Source organism: Silene latifolia, chromosome 9 (genome assembly GCF_048544455.1).
Source record: "Silene latifolia isolate original U9 population chromosome 9, ASM4854445v1, whole genome shotgun sequence".
In the NCBI taxonomy this organism is placed as follows: domain Eukaryota; kingdom Viridiplantae; phylum Streptophyta; class Magnoliopsida; order Caryophyllales; family Caryophyllaceae; genus Silene; species Silene latifolia.
Genome location: NC_133534.1, coordinates 45,710,961 through 45,731,836, shown reverse-complemented (window position 1 = coordinate 45,731,836; position 20,876 = coordinate 45,710,961). Strand labels below are relative to the sequence as shown.

General features: G+C 40.0%; 2 protein-coding genes across 2 annotated transcripts; both read left to right on the top strand.

The window, feature by feature from the left end:
* Positions 1 to 13,776: 13,776 nt before the first annotated feature.
* On the top strand, positions 13,777 to 14,574 carry LOC141600972 (uncharacterized). Its single transcript, XM_074421232.1, has one exon. It carries the CDS (start codon positions 13,777 to 13,779, stop codon positions 14,572 to 14,574), a length of 798 nt encoding a protein of 265 aa, XP_074277333.1.
* Positions 14,575 to 20,057: 5,483 nt separating this feature from the next.
* LOC141600971 (uncharacterized) lies at positions 20,058 to 20,486 on the top strand. Its single transcript, XM_074421231.1, has one exon. The coding sequence runs from the start codon at positions 20,058 to 20,060 to the stop codon at positions 20,484 to 20,486; it is 429 nt and encodes a 142-aa protein (XP_074277332.1).
* Positions 20,487 to 20,876: the final 390 nt, after the last annotated feature.

Genomic DNA, 20,876 nt, shown 5'->3' with positions numbered 1-20,876 from the left:
AATAAAACAATTCGATTACTTAGACCGCATCTAATTTAATCGAATTACAATGAGACACGTTAATTTTACTCACAAATTATCCGTCAATTTTAAGCAATTTAATTAACTCGTATCGGCATACGATTAATTAAATAATCAATTAAGAGTATTACCCTATAGGTATGACCTCAGGGTTTCAACTGATCACCACCGTCGCACGACAGTAATGTCAAATTCTAGTCAGCCAATCATTACAGATATGTGTGGACCAGTTGACAGAAAAATATTACTTTCGCTCATGTATTCTTAAATATGAGATTTAAACATGTGATCATGATGATCGACAATTGTGATCGCATTATTGTCGGGGACACTTACTCCAACAATCTCTCACTTGTCCTCGACAAGTGTGCGTCACCAATGCTCTTGTCCTATTACTATCTCCCACTCAATGCAAGGTGTCTTTCGGGTCGTACTTGCAAGTGACCACATCGAGAGTGGTTTCCTCGATCTGGAGAATAATTGATTGACCGGAATTATCTACCATAGATACCTTCCGAGCGTGGCCATGCATTTCCAGTTCATTACTCCTCGAGTGGCCCTGAGATATTGTTTTAACCCTGACAAAGGGGTGGACAATTCCTATCGCACTATTCCCTTCGACTAGCCACAGCTCTTCATAACCCAAAATAAGCCCTTTAACCCCATTTACGAAGGTCGTAGGAACATAAATCAAAGTTACTCTGAAATTGTGCCACCTTGGGCGAACAGTCTTTAGTCAAAAGAATCGACTCATTAGAATACTATAGTAGCTCTTGCCACGACCAGGCTATATAAATTTGCCAGAACTCTATAAGCGGTCATTAGGCCAGACAAAGTGTTCCTAACAGTCTGCCTATGTGTAATACCCCGTATTTTATATAATATAATTAATTAAACGGATATTATTATATATATTATTTTACTAATTATGTCGGGATAATAGTTGAGTTGAGTTAATTGTTTAGTCGTGTTGATATCGTAAAAGCGAGTTGTTGCATAAGTTATTTGAGACGGGTTTATATGGTATTCGAGACGTGAGCTAAACCATTTACCCTCGACCCATTTGGGTTTACCCAATATCATGTTTAACCCAATTAACCCAACACCCAACATCATGTTCTAACCTAAGTTTTAACCTAATGTTTTTACCCTAGAAATACACGACACACACCTCACCCGCCTCCCTTCTTCATCAGCTTCGACCTCAACCTGCACGCAAAACGAGGGGGAGAGAGAGAGTGGGTGTCGACGGCGCAGCAAGGAAGACCTTAGGGTGGTTGTCATCGACCATAGACGACCCTGGTGGCTGTTGTGGCGGCAGGAAAAAGGTAAGAGACAACCTTCTCCGCTGTTTCATATTTCTGTCGGGTTTTTGGATGCGGTTGTGTGTCTTAGACAGGCGCTGGTGGTGGTGGTTGACGGGATATAGGAGTAGTGTGGTGAGTGGCGAGTAGCTTGGTGGTTGTTGGGGTGGTTGTAGGTGATTAGGGTGGCGAAAACAAAGGCGGTATCGATGGAGGGGGCAAAACGGGTTTTGGTTACGGTTTCAAAGAGTTTTAGACGGCTAGGTTTGGGGTGGCACCACCGTGGACTCGGGGAGGTCGAAATGGTGGTGCCACGGTGTTTAGGTTCGTGGGGCGACGGCGAGTTGGATGGTGGTTATGTGGCGGGGGTGGTTCTTTGGTTGCGGTGGTGGTAGGAGATAAACAGGGGTGTTTGGTGGGGCTTGGCGGTGAACCGGGCGGATGCCGCCACGGTTCGACTCGCGGCGGCGGTCGACCAGCTGGTGGTGGTTGTTGGTGGTGGGGTCGAAGTGGGGAGCAGTCTCGGTGGTTGTCGCGGTGGGATAGGTGGCGCGTGAGGAGTGTGGGTGCGTGTGAAGGGGGTAGGGTTGATGACGGGCATTGTGTTTTCGAAACGGGTTTTCCATGAGTTTGATCGTTATAATTCGTTATTTGGTCTTATTCATAATTTATTTAAATTAGTTCCCGAGTTATTTAAAATAATTAGAGGCGGGTTTTGAGTCGGGTTTGTTAAAAGAGAAAAGTTACTATTTCAGGAAAGTTTCTATTTTGGGAAATTCTATATTTAGTAGTTAATAATAATAAATATTATAATGGTTTTAGGTGGCGGACTCGTGAAGGATCGATAATCAAATTCATTGCCTTATTTCTCGGACCGCTTAATCGCTTAGTTGGATTCGCGGGCACTTTGAGGTAGGGGAAACACACTTGACTCCTTACCGTATTATGGAATTGAGTTGACTTGTTTGTGTTCCATATGACCAAGCTGAGATCGTTGACTTGTTCGTGGTTATGATTGATGTTATGTTTCATGTAATGAGGTGGGGTTGACCGAACTGTTAGTGTTGAGTATGTTATTCCAATCTTTTGATAGCTGGCATGATTTCATTCATTAATATACACATTGTGTTGCATTATTACTGTTGAGCATTTCATATGCATTGGAGTTGGAGGATGGTGTAGGAGTGACGATGTTGAGATACGATGTGGATTGTGATAAGGCCCAGGCGGGTTCTGCAGGACTTGCCCTGGTGTCCTCAGCTGCGAGCTGGCAGATCGGCTACGGTCGATATATATAGTCTACCGGGGATCGGTATGGTCAAGTTGTCCGGGTTATGAGATATGAGAAATGAGATATGAGATATGAGTTGAGATGGAGATGGAGGTGACGGAGGATCATGCATATCATATTTTGTTGTTCAATTGTTTTCCCTACTCAGCTTCGCGGCTGACCCTGTGTATTCGTGTACGCCTGTGATGATCCAATTATTGGGAGCAGATTGACAGTATTTCGAGACCGATGGGAGCTGGGCCGGGAAGAGAGTTTGGATGACGGACTTAGTGCCTAGCCCACCTTGGTCTTATTAGTAGCTTTATCGATCGTATCTTTTGGTCATATTTTTGGAGACTTTGTTTTATTCCGATTGTAATCTCACTATAAACATTTTTAATAAAGTATTGTGTTTCTTTCCTTTGTATCTACTACCTCGGGTTTCCGAGATGGTAACACCATCATTTATCCGAGGAGTCCTAGTTCAGGCCCTTAAATAAATGGGGGTGTTACAAAGTGGTATCAGAGCGAACGATCCTCAGGCCTAAACCAATGAATCCAATGAACATAGGAAGAGTCTAAATAAAATGAACCCCGGGATAGAACTGTTAGGGGCACACTAAGGTAAGGTATGAGTTAGGGGCCCCCTCACACCGAACCAGCGCCCTCTCGGTTGACCCGGAAACCCTGAGTGTATATGAGAGAAAAGGTAGCAAAGTTGCATGAGGTTGAGCATGAAATTCATATATCGTTGCCTAAGTGTTAATCTGGTTGATACACCGATTATTGCATAATCGAGTTGTCAGTATACCTTGAGACCCATATATTCTAACCACCTGCGCAGACAACGCTACGGTAAGTATTTTGTATGAATGATGACGTGAGCATATGATGTTGTGGAAATGAGGAATAAAATTTTCGAGTCCAGGTTAATAACCAGTGAAATGTTGTGGTAGCCGTGAGTATGAAAATAATTGCGAGTCGATGATAGTTACCTAGTTGGATGTTGAATGATGTGTTGATAGTACTAATATGTCTAGTGATATGCGGTTATGTGACCCCGAAGCCATGCTAGTATAGTATCGTGATGGTAATGAGAGACACCATTGAATTGCTTGTTTCTAGTCGTAGCAAACGTGATTAGATGTAAGGGGTAGGTCGGAATGCGAAAGGATTTCTATGGGGTAGATGTTTACGTATATACAAAAGTGCGAGATTTAAGTTAGGATGAGTTAGTGTCGATAGTAGGGTTGTAAGAGGGTGGAACATGGAAAATGAATGATTAGTGTTGAAATCCGTTTTGTTTGATTTTACGCTGTAATTGATCTTGCTGTCATTTCCTTTCTGTTAATTTTCTATGGATGAAAATTTTATGAGAAATAGCCTCGTGAGTTAGTGTTCGTTTGGCGTTGGTTTCATGCTTATAGGGTATACGGATTAAGAGTAATAAATGTTTTAGTGGGCTGTGGTCGGGAAGTTCCTGTGCAGTGATGTTTTGACCAACGTTTTTGTAAAAATCCTCATTTAATTTGTGTAAATGATTTTTGCATAATTCCAACTCCATTGACTAGAGGTTTCGCACACGTTTTCAAATTGATAAGCCACGAAAATTCTTGATGTCTCTATATTAAATGGTAAGCTTTGCAAACTGACCCAAGTTTCGGACCAATTGCTGTCACATACTTGTTTGGACCAACTGAGTTGTAAAATTCTTTAAAAATTGAATTCCTGAACTTTCGACCTCCTTCTTTTTATCACGAACTATTAACTCTCTGTATGTTATGAAAAGTAATGTAACTCAAGTTTTCGTTGAACGGCTGTTTATTCGTGATTTTGAAAGTTACAACGTGAATCATGACACAGAAATGTACGTTCTATGTTAAGTTTTCATACAGTTGTTTGATTAATTAATGAGCCTTAGTAATGTGAAATTATAATGTTTTACATGATGATAGTAGCACGCATGTTCAGTAGTTATATATCTTAACAAGTGATAAAATTAAAACTTAGTTGGTAACATTGTTGGCATGATAGCATGAGTAAAATTGGATAGCTTAATTTGATTCTTAATCGAGGGTGAAATGTTTGTACGAGTCCAGTTGTTTGCATATTTTGTGGCATGTTGTAATACCTCTGTTGTTCATCATATTCGTATAGTGGTCGGGTATACATAAATATAAAACTATATTATCATATCTTGGTAAATTTGGTGGCGTTAAATCTTGTACTCGCATGAATATTTACAATAATGATGTTAAATATTTACACATGAACGGTAGTAATGGTTATGTCTAAATGTTCCCACATGTAGGATGTCATCTGAGTCCTAAGGTCCTTTATGTGAGTCTGTGTGCCTATAGTTATACTTATTGCTTTCATTGCATTAAATTATTTCAGTTGAACCTAAAACCTATAACATGATAATAAACAGTGTTGTTATTCTTGTTATTGAATATGTTCGTTATTACAATGTCGTAAAGTACTAAAGTGATTCTTGCAAATGCATGGGTATGATATAAAGGAAACTGTTTGATATAACACGACAATTGGCATATTTATATTCTCGTGTCGTTACTATCAATTATATTAACATGAAGATTGTTATGATAACTATGTTGACAATTATAATAGGATAACCCTTTTATGATTCACATGATATGCATTGGTTTAAATGATAGTCGTTATAGTTACACTTAATTGAGTCTACGGGTTGCCTAAGTATTTAAGTCGTGCAAATCAGTGAAGTTTCCAAGTTGCTAATCTTTTACTATAGCTAGAATTCTACAAAGTATACGATGGTGAATGTATGTTTAAACTATTTATGCGATATCGTTTGTTTTGCTGAAAATGAGTGGTACTAAGTTGCTGGACACAATTGAACGATATGGTTGCTATGATGTCAAACACATGTGTGATATGGAAGTAATGTTGTGTTGGCATGGATCATATGTTGTTACTTTTATTAGCGAATATGTTTCAGAATTTATATCAAACAAGTTGGCCAATTCGTGTTGTATGTCTGATGAGTAAAAAGGTTTTGATTACGTGTTATGTTTTCTATGGTTTCGAGGTGTTTAAGTAATGCTCATGTACCGCATGTTTTAATACTCCTGGTGATTTATTAGTAGCAGATTGTTCAATTATTCGGAATTGGTAACAGTTTTGACTTGGGAGTGGAATTTGGTGGGGTCAATGTAGATTGTATCTTTGGTTTACGTGTATTCTTGCAATTGATATTTCTAAAATGATTGTTCTCTGGTAGATAATGCGAATTGTGATGATCTTGAGTTGACCAAAACCCTGGTATTACAACGATTACCCGAAAACTTGTTATATATCTTTCGCACACTTAAACCTCGAGGATGAATCCCTTGTCTTAACACCCTTGTGTCTAAATTTGTTAACCTTCCATTTTGTAGGATGGATCCCTACAATGTACACCCGCAAGACTGTTACATGTCACTTGATGCCGACTTTAATGAGCATTGTGAGAGACTTTGCACGCCATGGACATGTATGGCCATAATGGGCACCCCGAGTATTTAACTAATACTCGATTAAGAGCGTATACCCTTATCGATTCTATTCCCGACTCGGCATACTAAAGGACAAAGAAACGATTTTATATGAGAGAGTTGACCACCCATTGCATGAGGCTATTCCGTGACCCCAATTACTGCGGCGGGGCCAAATACCCGCCCGAGCATACCTTTGACTTTATAGCGGGCGACCGAGACACGAATTTTACGCTAATGTACCGATGCCGAAAATACGACCGAACCACCCATGCCGGACTTCGGGGAAGAGGTGAACCGAAAGGGAATGACATAGAAGTCACCGAAAAAACGAGAGGAAGCGCGACCTAAGGACCGTTAGGTTAGGGCTAGTAACACCATGATCGGTCTGTTGTGAAACCGTGTAAACCTTTGGTTCCTTCTTGTTGTTCTTTTAGTTCGACGTTGTGTTTTAAGTCAAGCATGAACTAAGTAATAAGTGATACTTGTTGACAATCAGTTAATTTCATAATAAAACCTTGTTTTCAACTTTAATGTTACTGCGCAATCTTTTGGTCATGTGTTCTTTTCCGATTACATGTTGTTGACAGTGTTTTGTTACATTGGAATATGGAAGTTGAGAAGAGGTTACGAGGACGTAACCATGTTTTTAGTTGGGTAGGATTGTAAAATCTTAAGGTTTATGTTCCACTTGTGTATAGATTGTGGTTTTGATCAAGTTGTAGATCGTAGTTTGTTCAAGCTGATGTTTCGCTGATGTTTCGTTGCGTGGTACCCATACAAATGAGTTCTCTATGTTGTGTAATTAAACTGCTGCTGTTATGGCGCTCCGATAGTTGCACGAGTTCATGAGTGGTGATAGATTTGCATGAAGTAAGTTCCGGGACGTAACTTTCTTTTTAGGAGGGTAGAATGTAACATACCGTTTCACCCGCTTAAGTTCATGAGTTCTGGTACTAGGAAATCTGTTTTGGTAACCACGGTGGTACTTGGAGGTTTAGTAGATGAGCGAACTTCAGGACGAAGTTCATTTTAAGGGGGGAAGACTGTAATACCCCGTATTTTATATAATATAATTAATTAAACGGATATTATTATATATATTATTTTACTAATTATGTCGGGATAATAGTTGAGTTGAGTTAATTGTTTAGTCGTGTTGATATCGTAAAAGCGAGTTGTTGCATAAGTTATTTGAGACGGGTTTATATGGTATTCGAGACGTGAGCTAAACCATTTACCCTCGACCCATTTGGGTTTACCCAATATCATGTTTAACCCAATTAACCCAACACCCAACATCATGTTCTAACCTAAGTTTTAACCTAATGTTTTTACCCTAGCAATACACGACACACACCTCACCCGCCTCCCTTCTTCATCAGCTTCGACCTCAACCTGCACGCAAAACGAGAGGGAGAGAGAGAGAGTGGGTGTCGACGGCGCAGCAAGGAAGACCTTAGGGTGGTTGTCATCGACCATAGACGACCCTGGTGGTCATTGTGGCGGCAGGAAAAGGTAAGAGACAACCTTCTCCATTTGTTTCATATTTACGTCGGGTTTTGGATGCGGTTGTGTGTCTTAGACAGGCGCTGGTGGTGGTGGTTGACGGGATATAGGAGTAGTGTGGTGAGTGGCGAGTAGCTTGGTGGTTTTTGGGGTGGTTGTAGGTGATTAGGGTGGCAGAAACAGGCGGTATCGATGGAGGGGGCAAAACGGGTTTTGGTTACGGTTTCAAAGTTTTTAGACGGCTAGGTTTGGGGTGGCACCACCGTGGACTCGGGGGAGGTCGAAATGGTGGTGCCACGGTGTTTAGGTTCGTGGGTGACGGCGAGTTGGATGGTGGTTATGTGGCGGGGGTGGTTCTTGGTTGCGGTGGTGGTAGGAGATAAACAGGGGTGTTTGGTGGGGCTTGGCGGTGAACCGGGCGGATGCCGCCCTGTTCGACTCGCCGGCGGCAATGATCGACCGGGGTGGTGGTTGTTGGTGGTGGGGTCGAAGTGGGGAGCAGTCCGTGGTTGTCGCGGTGGGATAGGTGGCGCGTGAGGAGTGTGGGTGCGTGTGCGTGTGAAGGGGGTAGGGTTGATGACGGGCTGTTGTGTTTTCGAAACGGGTTTTCCATGAGTTTGATCGTTATTATTCGTTATTTGGTCTTATTCATAATTTATTTAAATTAGTTCCCGAGTTATTTAAAATATTTAGAGGCGGGTTTTGAGTCGGGTTTGTTAAAAGAGAAAAGTTACTATTTCGGGAAAGTTTCTTTTTTGGGAAATTCTATATTTAGTAGTTAATAATAATAAATATTATAATGGTTTTAGGTGGCGGACTCGTGAAGGATCGATAATCAAATTCATTGCCTTATTTCTGGACTGCTTAACTGCTTAGTTGGATTCGCTGGCACTTTGAGGTAGGGGAAACACACTTGACTCCTTACCGTATTATGGAATTGAGTTGACTTGTTTGTGTTCCATATGACCAAGCTGAGATCGTTGACTTGTTCGTGGTTGTGATTGATGTTATGTTTCATGTAATGAGGTGGGGTTGATCAATCTGTTAGTGTTGAGTATGTTATTCCAATCTTTTGATAGCTGGCATGATTTCATTCATTAATATACACATTGTGTTGCATTATTACTGTTGAGCATTTCATATGCATTGGAGTTGGAGGATGGTGTAGGAGTGACGATGTTGAGATACGATGTGGATTGTGATAAGGCCCAGGCGGGTTCTGCAGGACTTGCCCTGGTGTCCTCAGCTGCGAGCTGGCAGATCGGCTACGGTCGATATATATAGTCTACCGGGGATCGGTATGGCTGGGTTGTCCGGGTTATGAGATATGAGAAATGAGATATGAGATATGAGTTGAGATGGAGATGGAGGTGACGGAGGATCATGCATATCATATTTTGTTGTTCAATTGTTTTCCCTACTCAGCTTCGCGGCTGACCCTGTGTATTCGTGTACGCGCTGTGATGATCCAATTATTGGGGAGCGATTGACAGTATTTTGAGACCGATGGGAGCTGGCTGGGAAGAGAGTTTGGATGACGGACTTAGTGCCTAGCCCACCTTGGTCTTATTAGTAGCTTTATCAGACTGTATCTTTTGGTCATATTTTTGGAGACTTTGTTTTATTCCAGTTGTAATCTCACTATAAACATTTTTAATAAAGTACTGTGTTTCTTTCCTTTGTATCTACTACCTCGGGTTTCCGAGATGGTAACACCGTCATTTATCTGAGGAGTCCTAGTTCAGGCCCTTAAATAAATGGGGGTGTTACACTATGTGATTGACTAGTCATCTCATATGACTCTATGACACTTGAACTTGCCATCAATCGCATCACACTCTAGTCACTTCGAGACGTCACCTCATACAAGTGACTATAGGCGATTACCAAGTTAATCCGGGTTCACTTTAACGGGGTTCAATATTGTCTCTACAACCCGTTTGGATGTAACAAAGTACAAAATGAGTTAATGATAACTCAAACGATAATTGTAGACATTTCATTTGAGTAGTCAATACCATATTACTACTATATGTCTTACAAGTGTGTTAACACTTATTGATGTAATGAAAGTTTAACGCATCATGTGTCCACGTGCTCAACCTTTCGAATTGCGATTTCCTTTATTTTCATGTTGTCTCACACAGCATGAATCTCACCAAGCACATGTCTAGTCATCAAACCAGACCTTGGGTCTTTAAACTTGTAAGAAACCCTTGTGTTGTTATCACATAACCAACGATTTGGATTATGATGGATGATACAACATTCACTAGTCAAGTGTTCCACCAACTCACAATGCACTAGGTATATGTTTTGTAGGGTCCTACAACAATTGTCAAGATGATTAGTCTAGGACTTCTCACAAATCCTTGCATTTTAGAAAATACTAGTTTTGTGTAACTTCATACCACAACTAAGTATCCTTCCAAATACTTATTTCTCTCTTATCGTAATTGAATAAGGATCTTCATAAATCCTTATGTGTTTGGAAACTGTAGCATGTGTAACTTCTTATCACACAACTAAGTGTTCTTCCAAACTCAAGAATGGCTCATTAGTTCTCCTCGAGAGTTCATGACGATTCTTATATGGCTTACCAATGACTCATCATGCTCTAAGTATATGATTTATTTAGGACATGTGCATGATTATTCTAATGGCGGAAACATTATTCATTTAAATCATGTAGTCAACAGTTCTTAGGTTCAATGAATGATCATGACCTACTCATGGTAATTCCATCTTCATCGATATGAATAACCTACGTATCTTGTTGATTTGATGTGCGCATCTTAATGCCAATCCAACATCCCATGTTTTAGTTGGATTCATCTTAGTCCATATTCATCCATAATTGAAAACTTAAGTGCTTCTTTATCAAAGATAGTATATGCTCGTCATTCTCAATGAGTAATAAGTTTTAAAATTCATGGAGGATGATTACTCCCACTATAATCTCATGTCTGCACATGAAATTTCCAAATTCCCACTCAATTCCACATGTTTCGCGTTTGACCACTCAATCGAAACATTTCATGAATTGAAATCATTTTGCTTTGCTAGGTTGTTATGATAAAACCACATATGTTATCAACATATCCTTTCAAAATACCCATTTGGAAAGAGGTTTTGATCTATAACAATGGAAGGAGATTTTAATCTCTTACTTATTCATTCTTAAAAATGAAGCGAAGCAATGTCATTACTAAAAGTAAAATTCAACATGGAGTTCATACGTCCCTCTAAAAATACTCATTTCGGAAAGAGGTACAACTTGTCCATTTTCATGAAGTTTAGCAATGACTCTAGCATGGTTAACAATTAACTTAGCTATTATAGACATCGATATATCTTTTTATGCAACTCTTAATCATAAATCTCATTTATATTCAAGGATGCATTTTGTTTCATTAGGCTCTTAAGTAAGCATTAACGTTGAATCTTTATGTTAAGTCTTTTCATTAGTCATGTTCCTTTAAGTACTTTCTTTTGGTCTGTTCACGTAGTTTCCTTAAGAACATCTTCTTTTGGTCTCCTCACGTAGTAGAACAACTTCTTTTGATTTCCTTACGTAGTTACCTTAAGAACGTCTTCTTTTGGTATCCTCACGTAGTTACCTTAAGAACATCTTCTTTTGGTGTCCTCACGTAGTTACTATGACTAGAAATGTATACAAATTATTGTCTCTTATACAGATCTCATCTACTCAAGGTATACAAATCATAGGTATACAAAGCTCAAAGCATTCTTTATGTCTTACTATTTCTCCCACTCTATCTTTAGAATAAATACCCTAATTATTCAAAAGATAACTTTCGTGACACAAATGATGTTTTGGTGAAGAAAGAGAGAAATCATATATGCTTATTAATAAAGATTTAATGGGTGTATTTAGGTAATTAAGTTTCCCTTAAGTGAGTTCATTAACTCAATATCACTTCATAATTGATCATACACAAACTTCGAGTTTATGGACATATAATGAATCTATCATTATAATTGTCTATTGGATCAATTTTAAGTAGATATTCATATATTTCTATGTCAAGCATATAAAGATGAATTTTAGAACAATTAAAATACGATAAACGTAGTGACTTGGGTTGCAAACCAAGTCACTATTAATCCAAAATTACAACCATTGTTCAAAGGATCAAAACAAATTTCCATGTTTAACAAGGAAATTGAAATAGTTCTAGAAATTCAAAAAAAAAAAACAACATGATAATAAAGACAACAAACAAAGCCAAGCTTCATGGGTGGCTACTCCTAGCTCCCTCACGATCTCTCAAGCTTGCTTTTCCTTGCCCTTGTTGTTGCTTGGACGAGGACCTAATTACAATAAAAAGGGGATACATTATCACAACTTGTATCAAAATACTAAAGTTGAATTAGAAACATAAAAGAAGGGATAGTCATTTACCTACTAAAGTGATGTTTCTAGATTTGATGTCACCAAGATATTTGTAACAATTCCTCTTCCAATGTCCAATGCCATTACAATAATGGCACTTGTCAAGGCGACCCTTCGTGGGTTTGGAAGTGCTAGCTTCAAAAGTCCTAGCCTTGGTTTTCATGGGAGCTTGCCTCTTGCCCTTTTTGCCACTCTTCTTGAAGGTTCCCATGCTCTTATTGCTTATATTGAGCACATCCTTAGGGGAGCTAGCATTTAGCCCCATGTCCCTTTCGGCTTGCACAAGTAGCTTGTGCAACTCTTCAAGGGACACATCCTTGTCTTGCATATTGAAATTCACCCAGAATTGCACATATGCTTTGACTTTGCTTAAGGAATGAAGAATTCTATCAACAATGAGTTCTTTGGGAATTTCAACCTTTTGAATCTTCAATGTCTCGACATGCTCCAACAATTTGAGCACATGAGGACTAACCTCTCGAGTAAGTGTCCCCGATAATAATGCGATCGCAATTGTCGATCATGATGATCACATGTTTAAATCTCATATTTAAGAATACATGAGGGAAAGTAATATTTTACAGTCAACTGGTCCACACATATCGGTAATGATTGGCTGACTAGAGTTTGACATTACTGTCGTGCGACGGTGGTGATCAGTTGATACCCTGAGGTCATACCTATAGGGTAATACTCTTAATTGATTATTTTATTAATCGTATGCCAATACGAGTTAATTAAATTGCTTAAAATTGACGGATAATTTGTGAGTAAAATTAACGTGTCTCATTGTAATTCGATTAAATTAGATGCGGTCTAAGTAATCAAATTGTTTTATTACTTAGATTAAATTATTGTTTACGAAACAATTGAAACAGGTTGAATAATTTATTATAAATACAAGTCGTTGTAATTTATAATTCGATAAACCATTTTGGTACAAGTAATCAAGAATTACTAATTAAATTTTATATGTGACATATTTTATTAATATGTTGATTTTTTAATATGTTAAAAATACATTATAGTGTAACATGTCATGTAACATGTGACACATGACAAAATTGACAAATGACAAAATAAAATGGACCTTCCATTTTATGTGTGTGTGCCGAAAATGGAGGGAGTATTAGAGGTTAAATTGTGTTGATTATTTTAATAAGGGAAACACAATGATTATACTCTACATGTAGCCATGCAACCCTATTGCGTTTGAGAAGAGCAATTTGTGCATGCATTGGCCTCAATTACTCTCCCCCCCCCCCCCCCACCTGTTTTGAGCATGAAAAATGGCCAAAGTTTTTCATATAATTATTCACTACCTCTATGTATTATTTTCTTGTGTTAGAAAATAACAACTCTCTACATTTTGTGAAATATTTTTAGAGAAAGAAAACTCATAATTTCCTCTCCTCTTAACCGAATAAGAGAGGACAAAAATCACTATTTTTGTGTCAAATTTAAGCTTGTTTTAATTAATACTAGTCCTACATTAATTAAAATTATTAAAGGTATTCCTTGGGTATAATTCCTTAAGAGAGATTCTAAACTTGAATCTTATTCTTCCATTTTGGAAAGCTCAAGATCTAGTAAGAAGGTGAAGTTACTAGTGCCCATTTATCCGAAATCATCAATGTAAGAATTGATTTTTCTTCTTATACTTTGTAATAGTTTTACATGCATAAGATCCATTTGAATTTTATGAATAATTAAATCATCATACTATGAATATGTTAACATATGAGATTATTGAATCCCAACATCGTTAACCTTCCCAACAAGTCTATTTCCAGCTTCGCGGGGTTAGTGAACGTTTTTAATCAACAGTTCGCCAGCAGTCGCAAGCTAGAAAAATTATCCAGTGATCTATACCGGATCGTCCAGAGGTTCGAGGAGTCCACCAGGGATTATTTCCCCAGATTCAATGTGGAAAAAATATCCATCCCTAGGTGCGACCCTACAACAGCAGTCAATGCCTTCAGAAGGGGACTGCATCGCGACTCTGATTTGTACAAGGATCTCACCAAGCACCCATGTGCCACCTTTGAGGAAGTCAATCAAATGGCAGAGGCTGTTTATCCCCTAGAGGAGGATGAGGATAGAAGGGACCAGTACAGAACAGAGTCGTCCAGCAGAAAAATCACAACGGAGAAGAAGAACGAAAGAGCCAAACCCTACAGCAAGAACACAATGAACAAAGTCTCAGGAGAAACAAAAAGCACCGAGGCTCCACCTAAGCTCAGCGAGTATGGGTTCACCACTGGACTCGCTAGAGTATTAAAGGCAATCAGGGAGCTGGGGCAGAGGGCCAGGTGGCCCAAGAAGCCTACCCCCAGAGAGAACGACAGAAGAGATGCCAGCAAAAGGTGTGAATACCACAACGATATTGGCCACAATACGGAAGATTGTGTAGTACTACAAAAGGAAGTAAAGCACCTCTACAGTGCTGGATGCTTGGATCACCTGCTCCCTAAGGGAGCGAAATCTGGAAAGGTCAATACTACTGATCAGGCCAAACCATCCCCACCTCCACCTTAATCAAAGGCCGTGAGCGTCATCACAGGAGGATCGGAAATATGTGGTCTCACTTATTCAACAGCATAGCGCCATGCAACCGAGACTAAAGGAGATAAACCAGAGTTCTCCCTCAGGGTCAGCAGACAGGATCTATCAGCAATCTCATTCGATGAGACAGACATACCCGATGAGGCAGAACACCACCATGACACCTTGATAATTACACTTTCCATAGGGAACTGCCTTGTTAAAAAGATATTGGTATTTACAGGAAGCTCCGTGAAACTCATAATGCTGGAAACCTTAAAGACCATGGGGTTCAGTGAGAAAGACCTGGTACAGAAGGCAGTACCCTTGGTAGGCTTCAGCGGAGAAGCTAAGCAGTCCCTTGGAGAAATAGTGATTCCTACCTTTGCCGGGGGTATGAACAAACAGGTACGGTACTTGGTCATTGATGGTCCGTCAACTTATAACGTGATACTTGGCAGGCCTTGGATTCATGAAATAAAAGTGGTACCATCAACATACCATCAGAGCCTGAAGTTCCCTACACCCTGGGGGGGTACAGGAGATATGGGGAGATCAAAATATTGCTCGGGATTGCTACAAAAATGCTCTGAAACCCACTACAGCTGGTCCAGCATAGCAATTACAGAAACTGTGCGTCCAGATGGACTATATCGCACCTCCCCAGGAGGAACTCGACGAAGTAGTTCTGGACCCACAGTTTCCAGCAAGAACAATGCTGGTGGGAGCTGATTGGGCGGATAACATCCGTGAGCAGATAATTGAATTTCTACGAACTAACATGGATTGTTTCACCTAGTCACATAGCGACATGATTGGCATAGATCCAAGTGTAATTACACACCGGTTAAATGTAGACCCCAACTTTCCTCCAGTATAGAAGAAAAGGCGGAAATTTGCTCCTGAAAGGAACGAGGTGATAAACCAGGAGGTAGACAACCTCCTGGCAGCAGGCAAGATCAGGGAAGTTAACTACCCAGAATGGCTCTCGAATGTTGTGGTTGTACCCAAGAAGAACAACAAGAGGAGAGTATGATTTGATTTCACAGATCTTAACAAAGCTTGCCCAAAAGACCCGTCCCCCCTGCCGCACATTGATTTCATGGTAGACGCCACATCAGGGCATGCACTACTTACCTTCCTTGACGTCTACAGTGGGTACAACCAGATAAAAATGGACCCTAAGGATCAGGAGAAAATAGCCTTCAGATCTGACAGAGGCTTGTACTGCTACAAGGTGATGCCCTTTGGCCTCAAGAATGTCGGTTCCACCTATCAGCGCCTGGTGAACAGAATGTTTAAGGAGGAGATAGGGAGAACAATGGAAGTCTACATTGACGATATGGTAGCCAAATCTGAGAAGGCAGAACAACACATGTCCCACCTGGAAAATACCTTCTCGATCCTCGGAAAATACCATATGAAGCTGAACCCCCTGAAATGCACTTTTGGAGTCTCCTCAGGGAAATTCCTGGGGTACTTGGTGACACAAAGAGGGATAGAGGCCAGCATAGATCAAATCAAAGCAGCACTCCAGTTAGAATTCCCTCAGAAGCTAAAGGATATACAAAGGCTCACAGAACGGGTAACAGATCTAAACCGGTTCATATCAAGGTCCTCAGACAGGTGTCGATTGTTCTACGACATCTTGAGGAAGAGCCAGAAGTTTGAATGGACGCATGAGCATGAAAAGGCATTTGGGGAGCTCAAGCAGTACCTAAGCACTCCTCCTCTTCTCTCCAAGCCAAAACAGGGAGAACCACTGTACTTGTATCTGTCAGTAACAGAGGTGGCTGTAAGTGCTGTACTGGTACGAGAGCACGAGGGTATGCAGAAACCAGTATACTATATAAGAAAGTCTCTGTTACCTGCAGAGACCAGGTACACATCTCTATAAAAACTCGTTTTAGCACTTGTTACAGCTTCGTACAAATTGCGTCCCTATCTTGAGTCACATACAATTTCAGTCGTGAGCAACTACTATAATAATACGGTTTTCCTAAGCTGGTACTTGGCCGAGTATGGCCTACTAGGTCGAGAAAGGGGTGTCGTGTATCCTGATTTGGCTATTGCCAAGGAACACTCGGCCGAGTATGTGGAATACTCGACCGAGTATACTCTATACTCGACCGAGTATCCGGTCTGACGGGTTTAATTCCGTGATTTGGTTAAGGTGATTAGAGATTATTATAAATTATGCTTTTACGGTTTCTAAATCATTTTTACCAAAAAAAAAAATGACGCTCACTTCTCTCTCTAATCACCCTAATCATTCTCAAGGCTAATTGATCGGTCGCAAGTCTACACTTCCGTATCTTGTCTTAATTTATTTGGTAAGTCTCTAGTTCGTTGTAATCTTCTAATAGGTTATCTTTTAGGGTTTTGCCCTAATTTGTGATTTGGGGATTTAAGCTTTGGTCCTCATATGTGTGTTGATTGTGGATTATTGTTGTTGTAGGTGACAATGTGGTATTTGTTATGCATTTGTATGATTGATTGCAGCGTAGCGGATTGCGAAAAGGTAGGGTTTCCCTACTCAGTTGTGCTTAATTGATTTGAGATGCTTTGTTGTAATGTGTATGATTGTGGTTCGCTGATCATCCCTGGAGTGTAGTGTGGTGGTGTTGTTATGGTTGTGATGGTGTTGTGATGTTTGTGGTGGAGTCACTTGCGGGAGTGGCTTCACGCCCTAGTTCGCCCTCCGTGGAACCCACCACGGGAGGGAATGTGCACATTAAGGGACAGGGTTATCGCTCGTTGATGAGCGGGATTTTGGTTGGGATTGGCTGCGGTCCCCCAGTGGCGGCGTGTTCTACCTGTTGCGATGGGTAGTCTGGCAGGGCTACACACCTCGGTGTGTAGTCGGTTACTATGTGAGATCGGGAGACCGGGGACGGAGGATGATCAGCTGGTTACTTTATGCACTTGTCTTATTTTAATTATGTAGAATCGACCCCGTTGTTGTTTTGTAAAATCTGTGGTCATCCATTTGGGGACGGTGAGCAGATTGTGACAGGTGATGCATTTGGTGAGCTTATGGCGGTCATGGGAGAGTCACCACGCCGGATTAGTTATCCCCGTCATGAGTATTAGTTGTTGTTTTGTTGTTGCTAGCATTTGGATATTTCTTTTGTTGGATTTTGAGACAATGTAACTTTTATAATTCTCATACTTTAATAAAGAGTAATTTAATAATTACTCCCTTTTAGAAACCACTTTTCTAAAATTACTCCCTTTTGAAAACTTTTTAATAATTTACTCCAATGAAATGTTCTCAGGTAAAAAATTGCACCCAATTTGACACTAAGGTGACATATTCCGTCAATATTTTAATTTTCTGATTTTAAGCCTATTTTTATGACGAAAATGTCCTTCTACCCTCTTATACTATATTCGTACACTCTTCTCTCTCCTTTATACTCTGTACCTCACTTCATTCATTCACCCTGTTCTTGTAATTTCCTCATTTTTTTCCCAATTAAGGTTACTCAGGAAGGTTCGACAACTCCCGAAAAGGTGATCCTCAACCTCAAGGGATCCTTTAACCATGAACTCATACACCAAAAGCCTCTGAAGCCCTTCAGCACAGTAACTCTCGATTTCCTTGCAGGCCATTCCTGTCTAGCAGCTTTACTGCAACAACCTATAGCAAAATAATGACTATTATGTCTGTAGTTCTGTTTGTTTCCTGGCAGAAACATGTTAGAGAAAAAAAGAGCGTGTGTTCATTCACCTGCTTAATTAGGTTTATTGATGAATGCCCAGTAAACTTTCCCAAAACCACCTTCACCGAGTATGTTTTATTTTGTGATTTGGGTTTTAAATACACAAATTTAGGTTACAATACTACTTACAAACAGAAGTAGTGATGAGAGAGAAAGTTAGGGAGAGAATATTCCCTCTAAATTAGGTTGCTTTTTGATCAAGCAATGGCCAGATCCAAAAAAACCCAAAAAATCATCACAAAAATACGCTGAATTCGTCTAAAAAAAAACCAAAAACACGATCCAAATGGATTAAAATCCATTAATAAGGGGAAATCTCATCAACGTCAGCTTCAATTCTCTTCTCAGGAGTTTGAATCCGACTTTGAGGAGATTTTGGAGGAAGAAGAAATTCCAGTCGATGATGTTGTTGAAAAAACTGTTGAGGATGATAAGCTTGTTCAAATTACGCGCGCAGATGTCGCTGGTGAGGTCAATTTCTGGTCTACTTCTGTTTATTGTTTTATTCTTGGAGCAAACCCTCCGAGCTCTGTTCTTACGGGGTTTGCAAAGAGGGTTTGGCAGGGACAGAGGATGGATAAGATTTCGTTCTTACCTAACGACATATTCCTTGTTCGCTTTAAAACTAAGGCTCAACAACAGTTTGTATTGAACAATGGTCACTTGATGTTCGATAACAAACCAGTAATTGTTAATGAATGGAAACCAGAGACGGAATTAATTAAGCATGATGTTAAGAAAATTCCGATTTGGATGAAATTGTTTGGATTGGATGTTAAGTACTGGGGGCTTGAAAGTCTTAAGAAGTTGTCTGGGATTGTTGGAAAGTACATTAAGTGTGATGATTCCACGCTCCATAAGAACTTCTTAGGGTTTGCCCGTATTATGGTGGAAGTGGAAATTGGACAGAAATTCCCTGAGTCTATCAAATTTTTGGATGAAAGTGGTAAGACTCAAACCCTAAGGGTGGGTTACGACTGGTTGCCTCTCAGTTGTACCGCCTGTAAAGGGATGGGTCACCTTGCTGAGCAGTGTAGGAAAGGACATGAGAAGCAGGTGGTGAAACGAGTATGGAAGCCTAAACCAGTGGTGATTCAGCAACAGAAATCTAAGCCTGCGGCTGTTCAGAAACCACAAAATCAAGCCAAGCCTGCTCAGAAGGAACCAGTGCTGCAGGTAGTTCATCCTGTTTCTGCATCTGAGACTATGCTGACTCCTGTTCTGGTACAGAAAACACCCCTGGTGGAAAGCTCATTCCCTAGGCGTATCATAACCAAGCTTATGAGGACTGATACAGGAAATAGGAGGACCTTCTCTTATAATGGGCTCTCTGTGATGGAGTCCTTGTCACAGTCCTTAAATAAGTCTAGGTTGGGGATAGCAGGAAGTCTGAGGCATGAGAAAGGGGAGTCTAGTAAGACTGCTTCTGATTATGGATAAGATTGGAATGTGGAACATTAGAGGCATGAATCTCCCTACTAAGCAACATGAAATATAGAGATTCTTGCTTCACAATAAAGTAGGACTGTTTGGCTTATTAGAAACAAAAATAAAAACCAAAATTGGAATAAAGTCAGAATAAATTTGTGTGCAGACTGGGCTATTTGCACAAATACTAGTCTGCATAAGGGAGGGAGGATATGGCTTATTTGGGATCCAAGCTCTTTTGATGTGGACATTTGTGATGTTACAGTTCAGTGTATTCATGCTAAAATTCATGATAAAAGTAGGAAGAAATTTTTCTGGATGACCATGGTTTATGGTTTGAATCATGCTCATGAGAGAACAAAGTTATGGGATAGCCTGAGAAGCTATCATAATATGATCTCTGGTCCTTGGCTGGTTGGTGGTGATTTTAATGCAGTCATGGCCAGAGATGAGAGAATAGGTGGAGCTCCCATTTCTAATGCTGAGATTCAACCTATGTTACAGGCTATTCAGGCTTGTAATCTTGCTGATCTGAGTGCTAGGGGATCTTTCTTCACTTGGTCTAATAAGCATGAAAGTGATACTAGAGTTTACAGTAGAATTGACAGGGTGTTTTGTAATGCTGATTGGAATGATTTATTCCCTGATGGGTATGTTCATTTTTTACCAGAGGGCACATTTGATCACTGCCCATGTTTGATTCATTTGGAGGTAGAGCAACAAAGGAGAGGGAACTACTTCAAGTATTTTTAACATGTGGTCTTTGGCACCTGGGTATTCTGATATTGTCAGGACTGGATGGCAAAAGGACTGTCAGGGGACACCTATGTTTAAGGTGGTCACTAAATTGAAAGGTTTAAAAAAGGGATTGAAGGAACTCAATAAAGAGCATTTTGATAACATTGATAATCTTACTCAAGTTGCTGAAATAGCTTTGAGTAACTTTCAGAAGCTATTAAGAGATGATCCTTTTAATGACCAGTTGTGTCATAATGAGAAGGAATGTGCCAAGGAAGTGAATGAGTTAAAGAAGGCCAGATTGCTGTTTCTTAGCCAGAAGGCCAAGTGTGACTGGATGAAACTTGGTGATGAGAATACTTCGTATTTTCATGCTGCCATCAGAAGAAGAAGGTCGAAAAATAG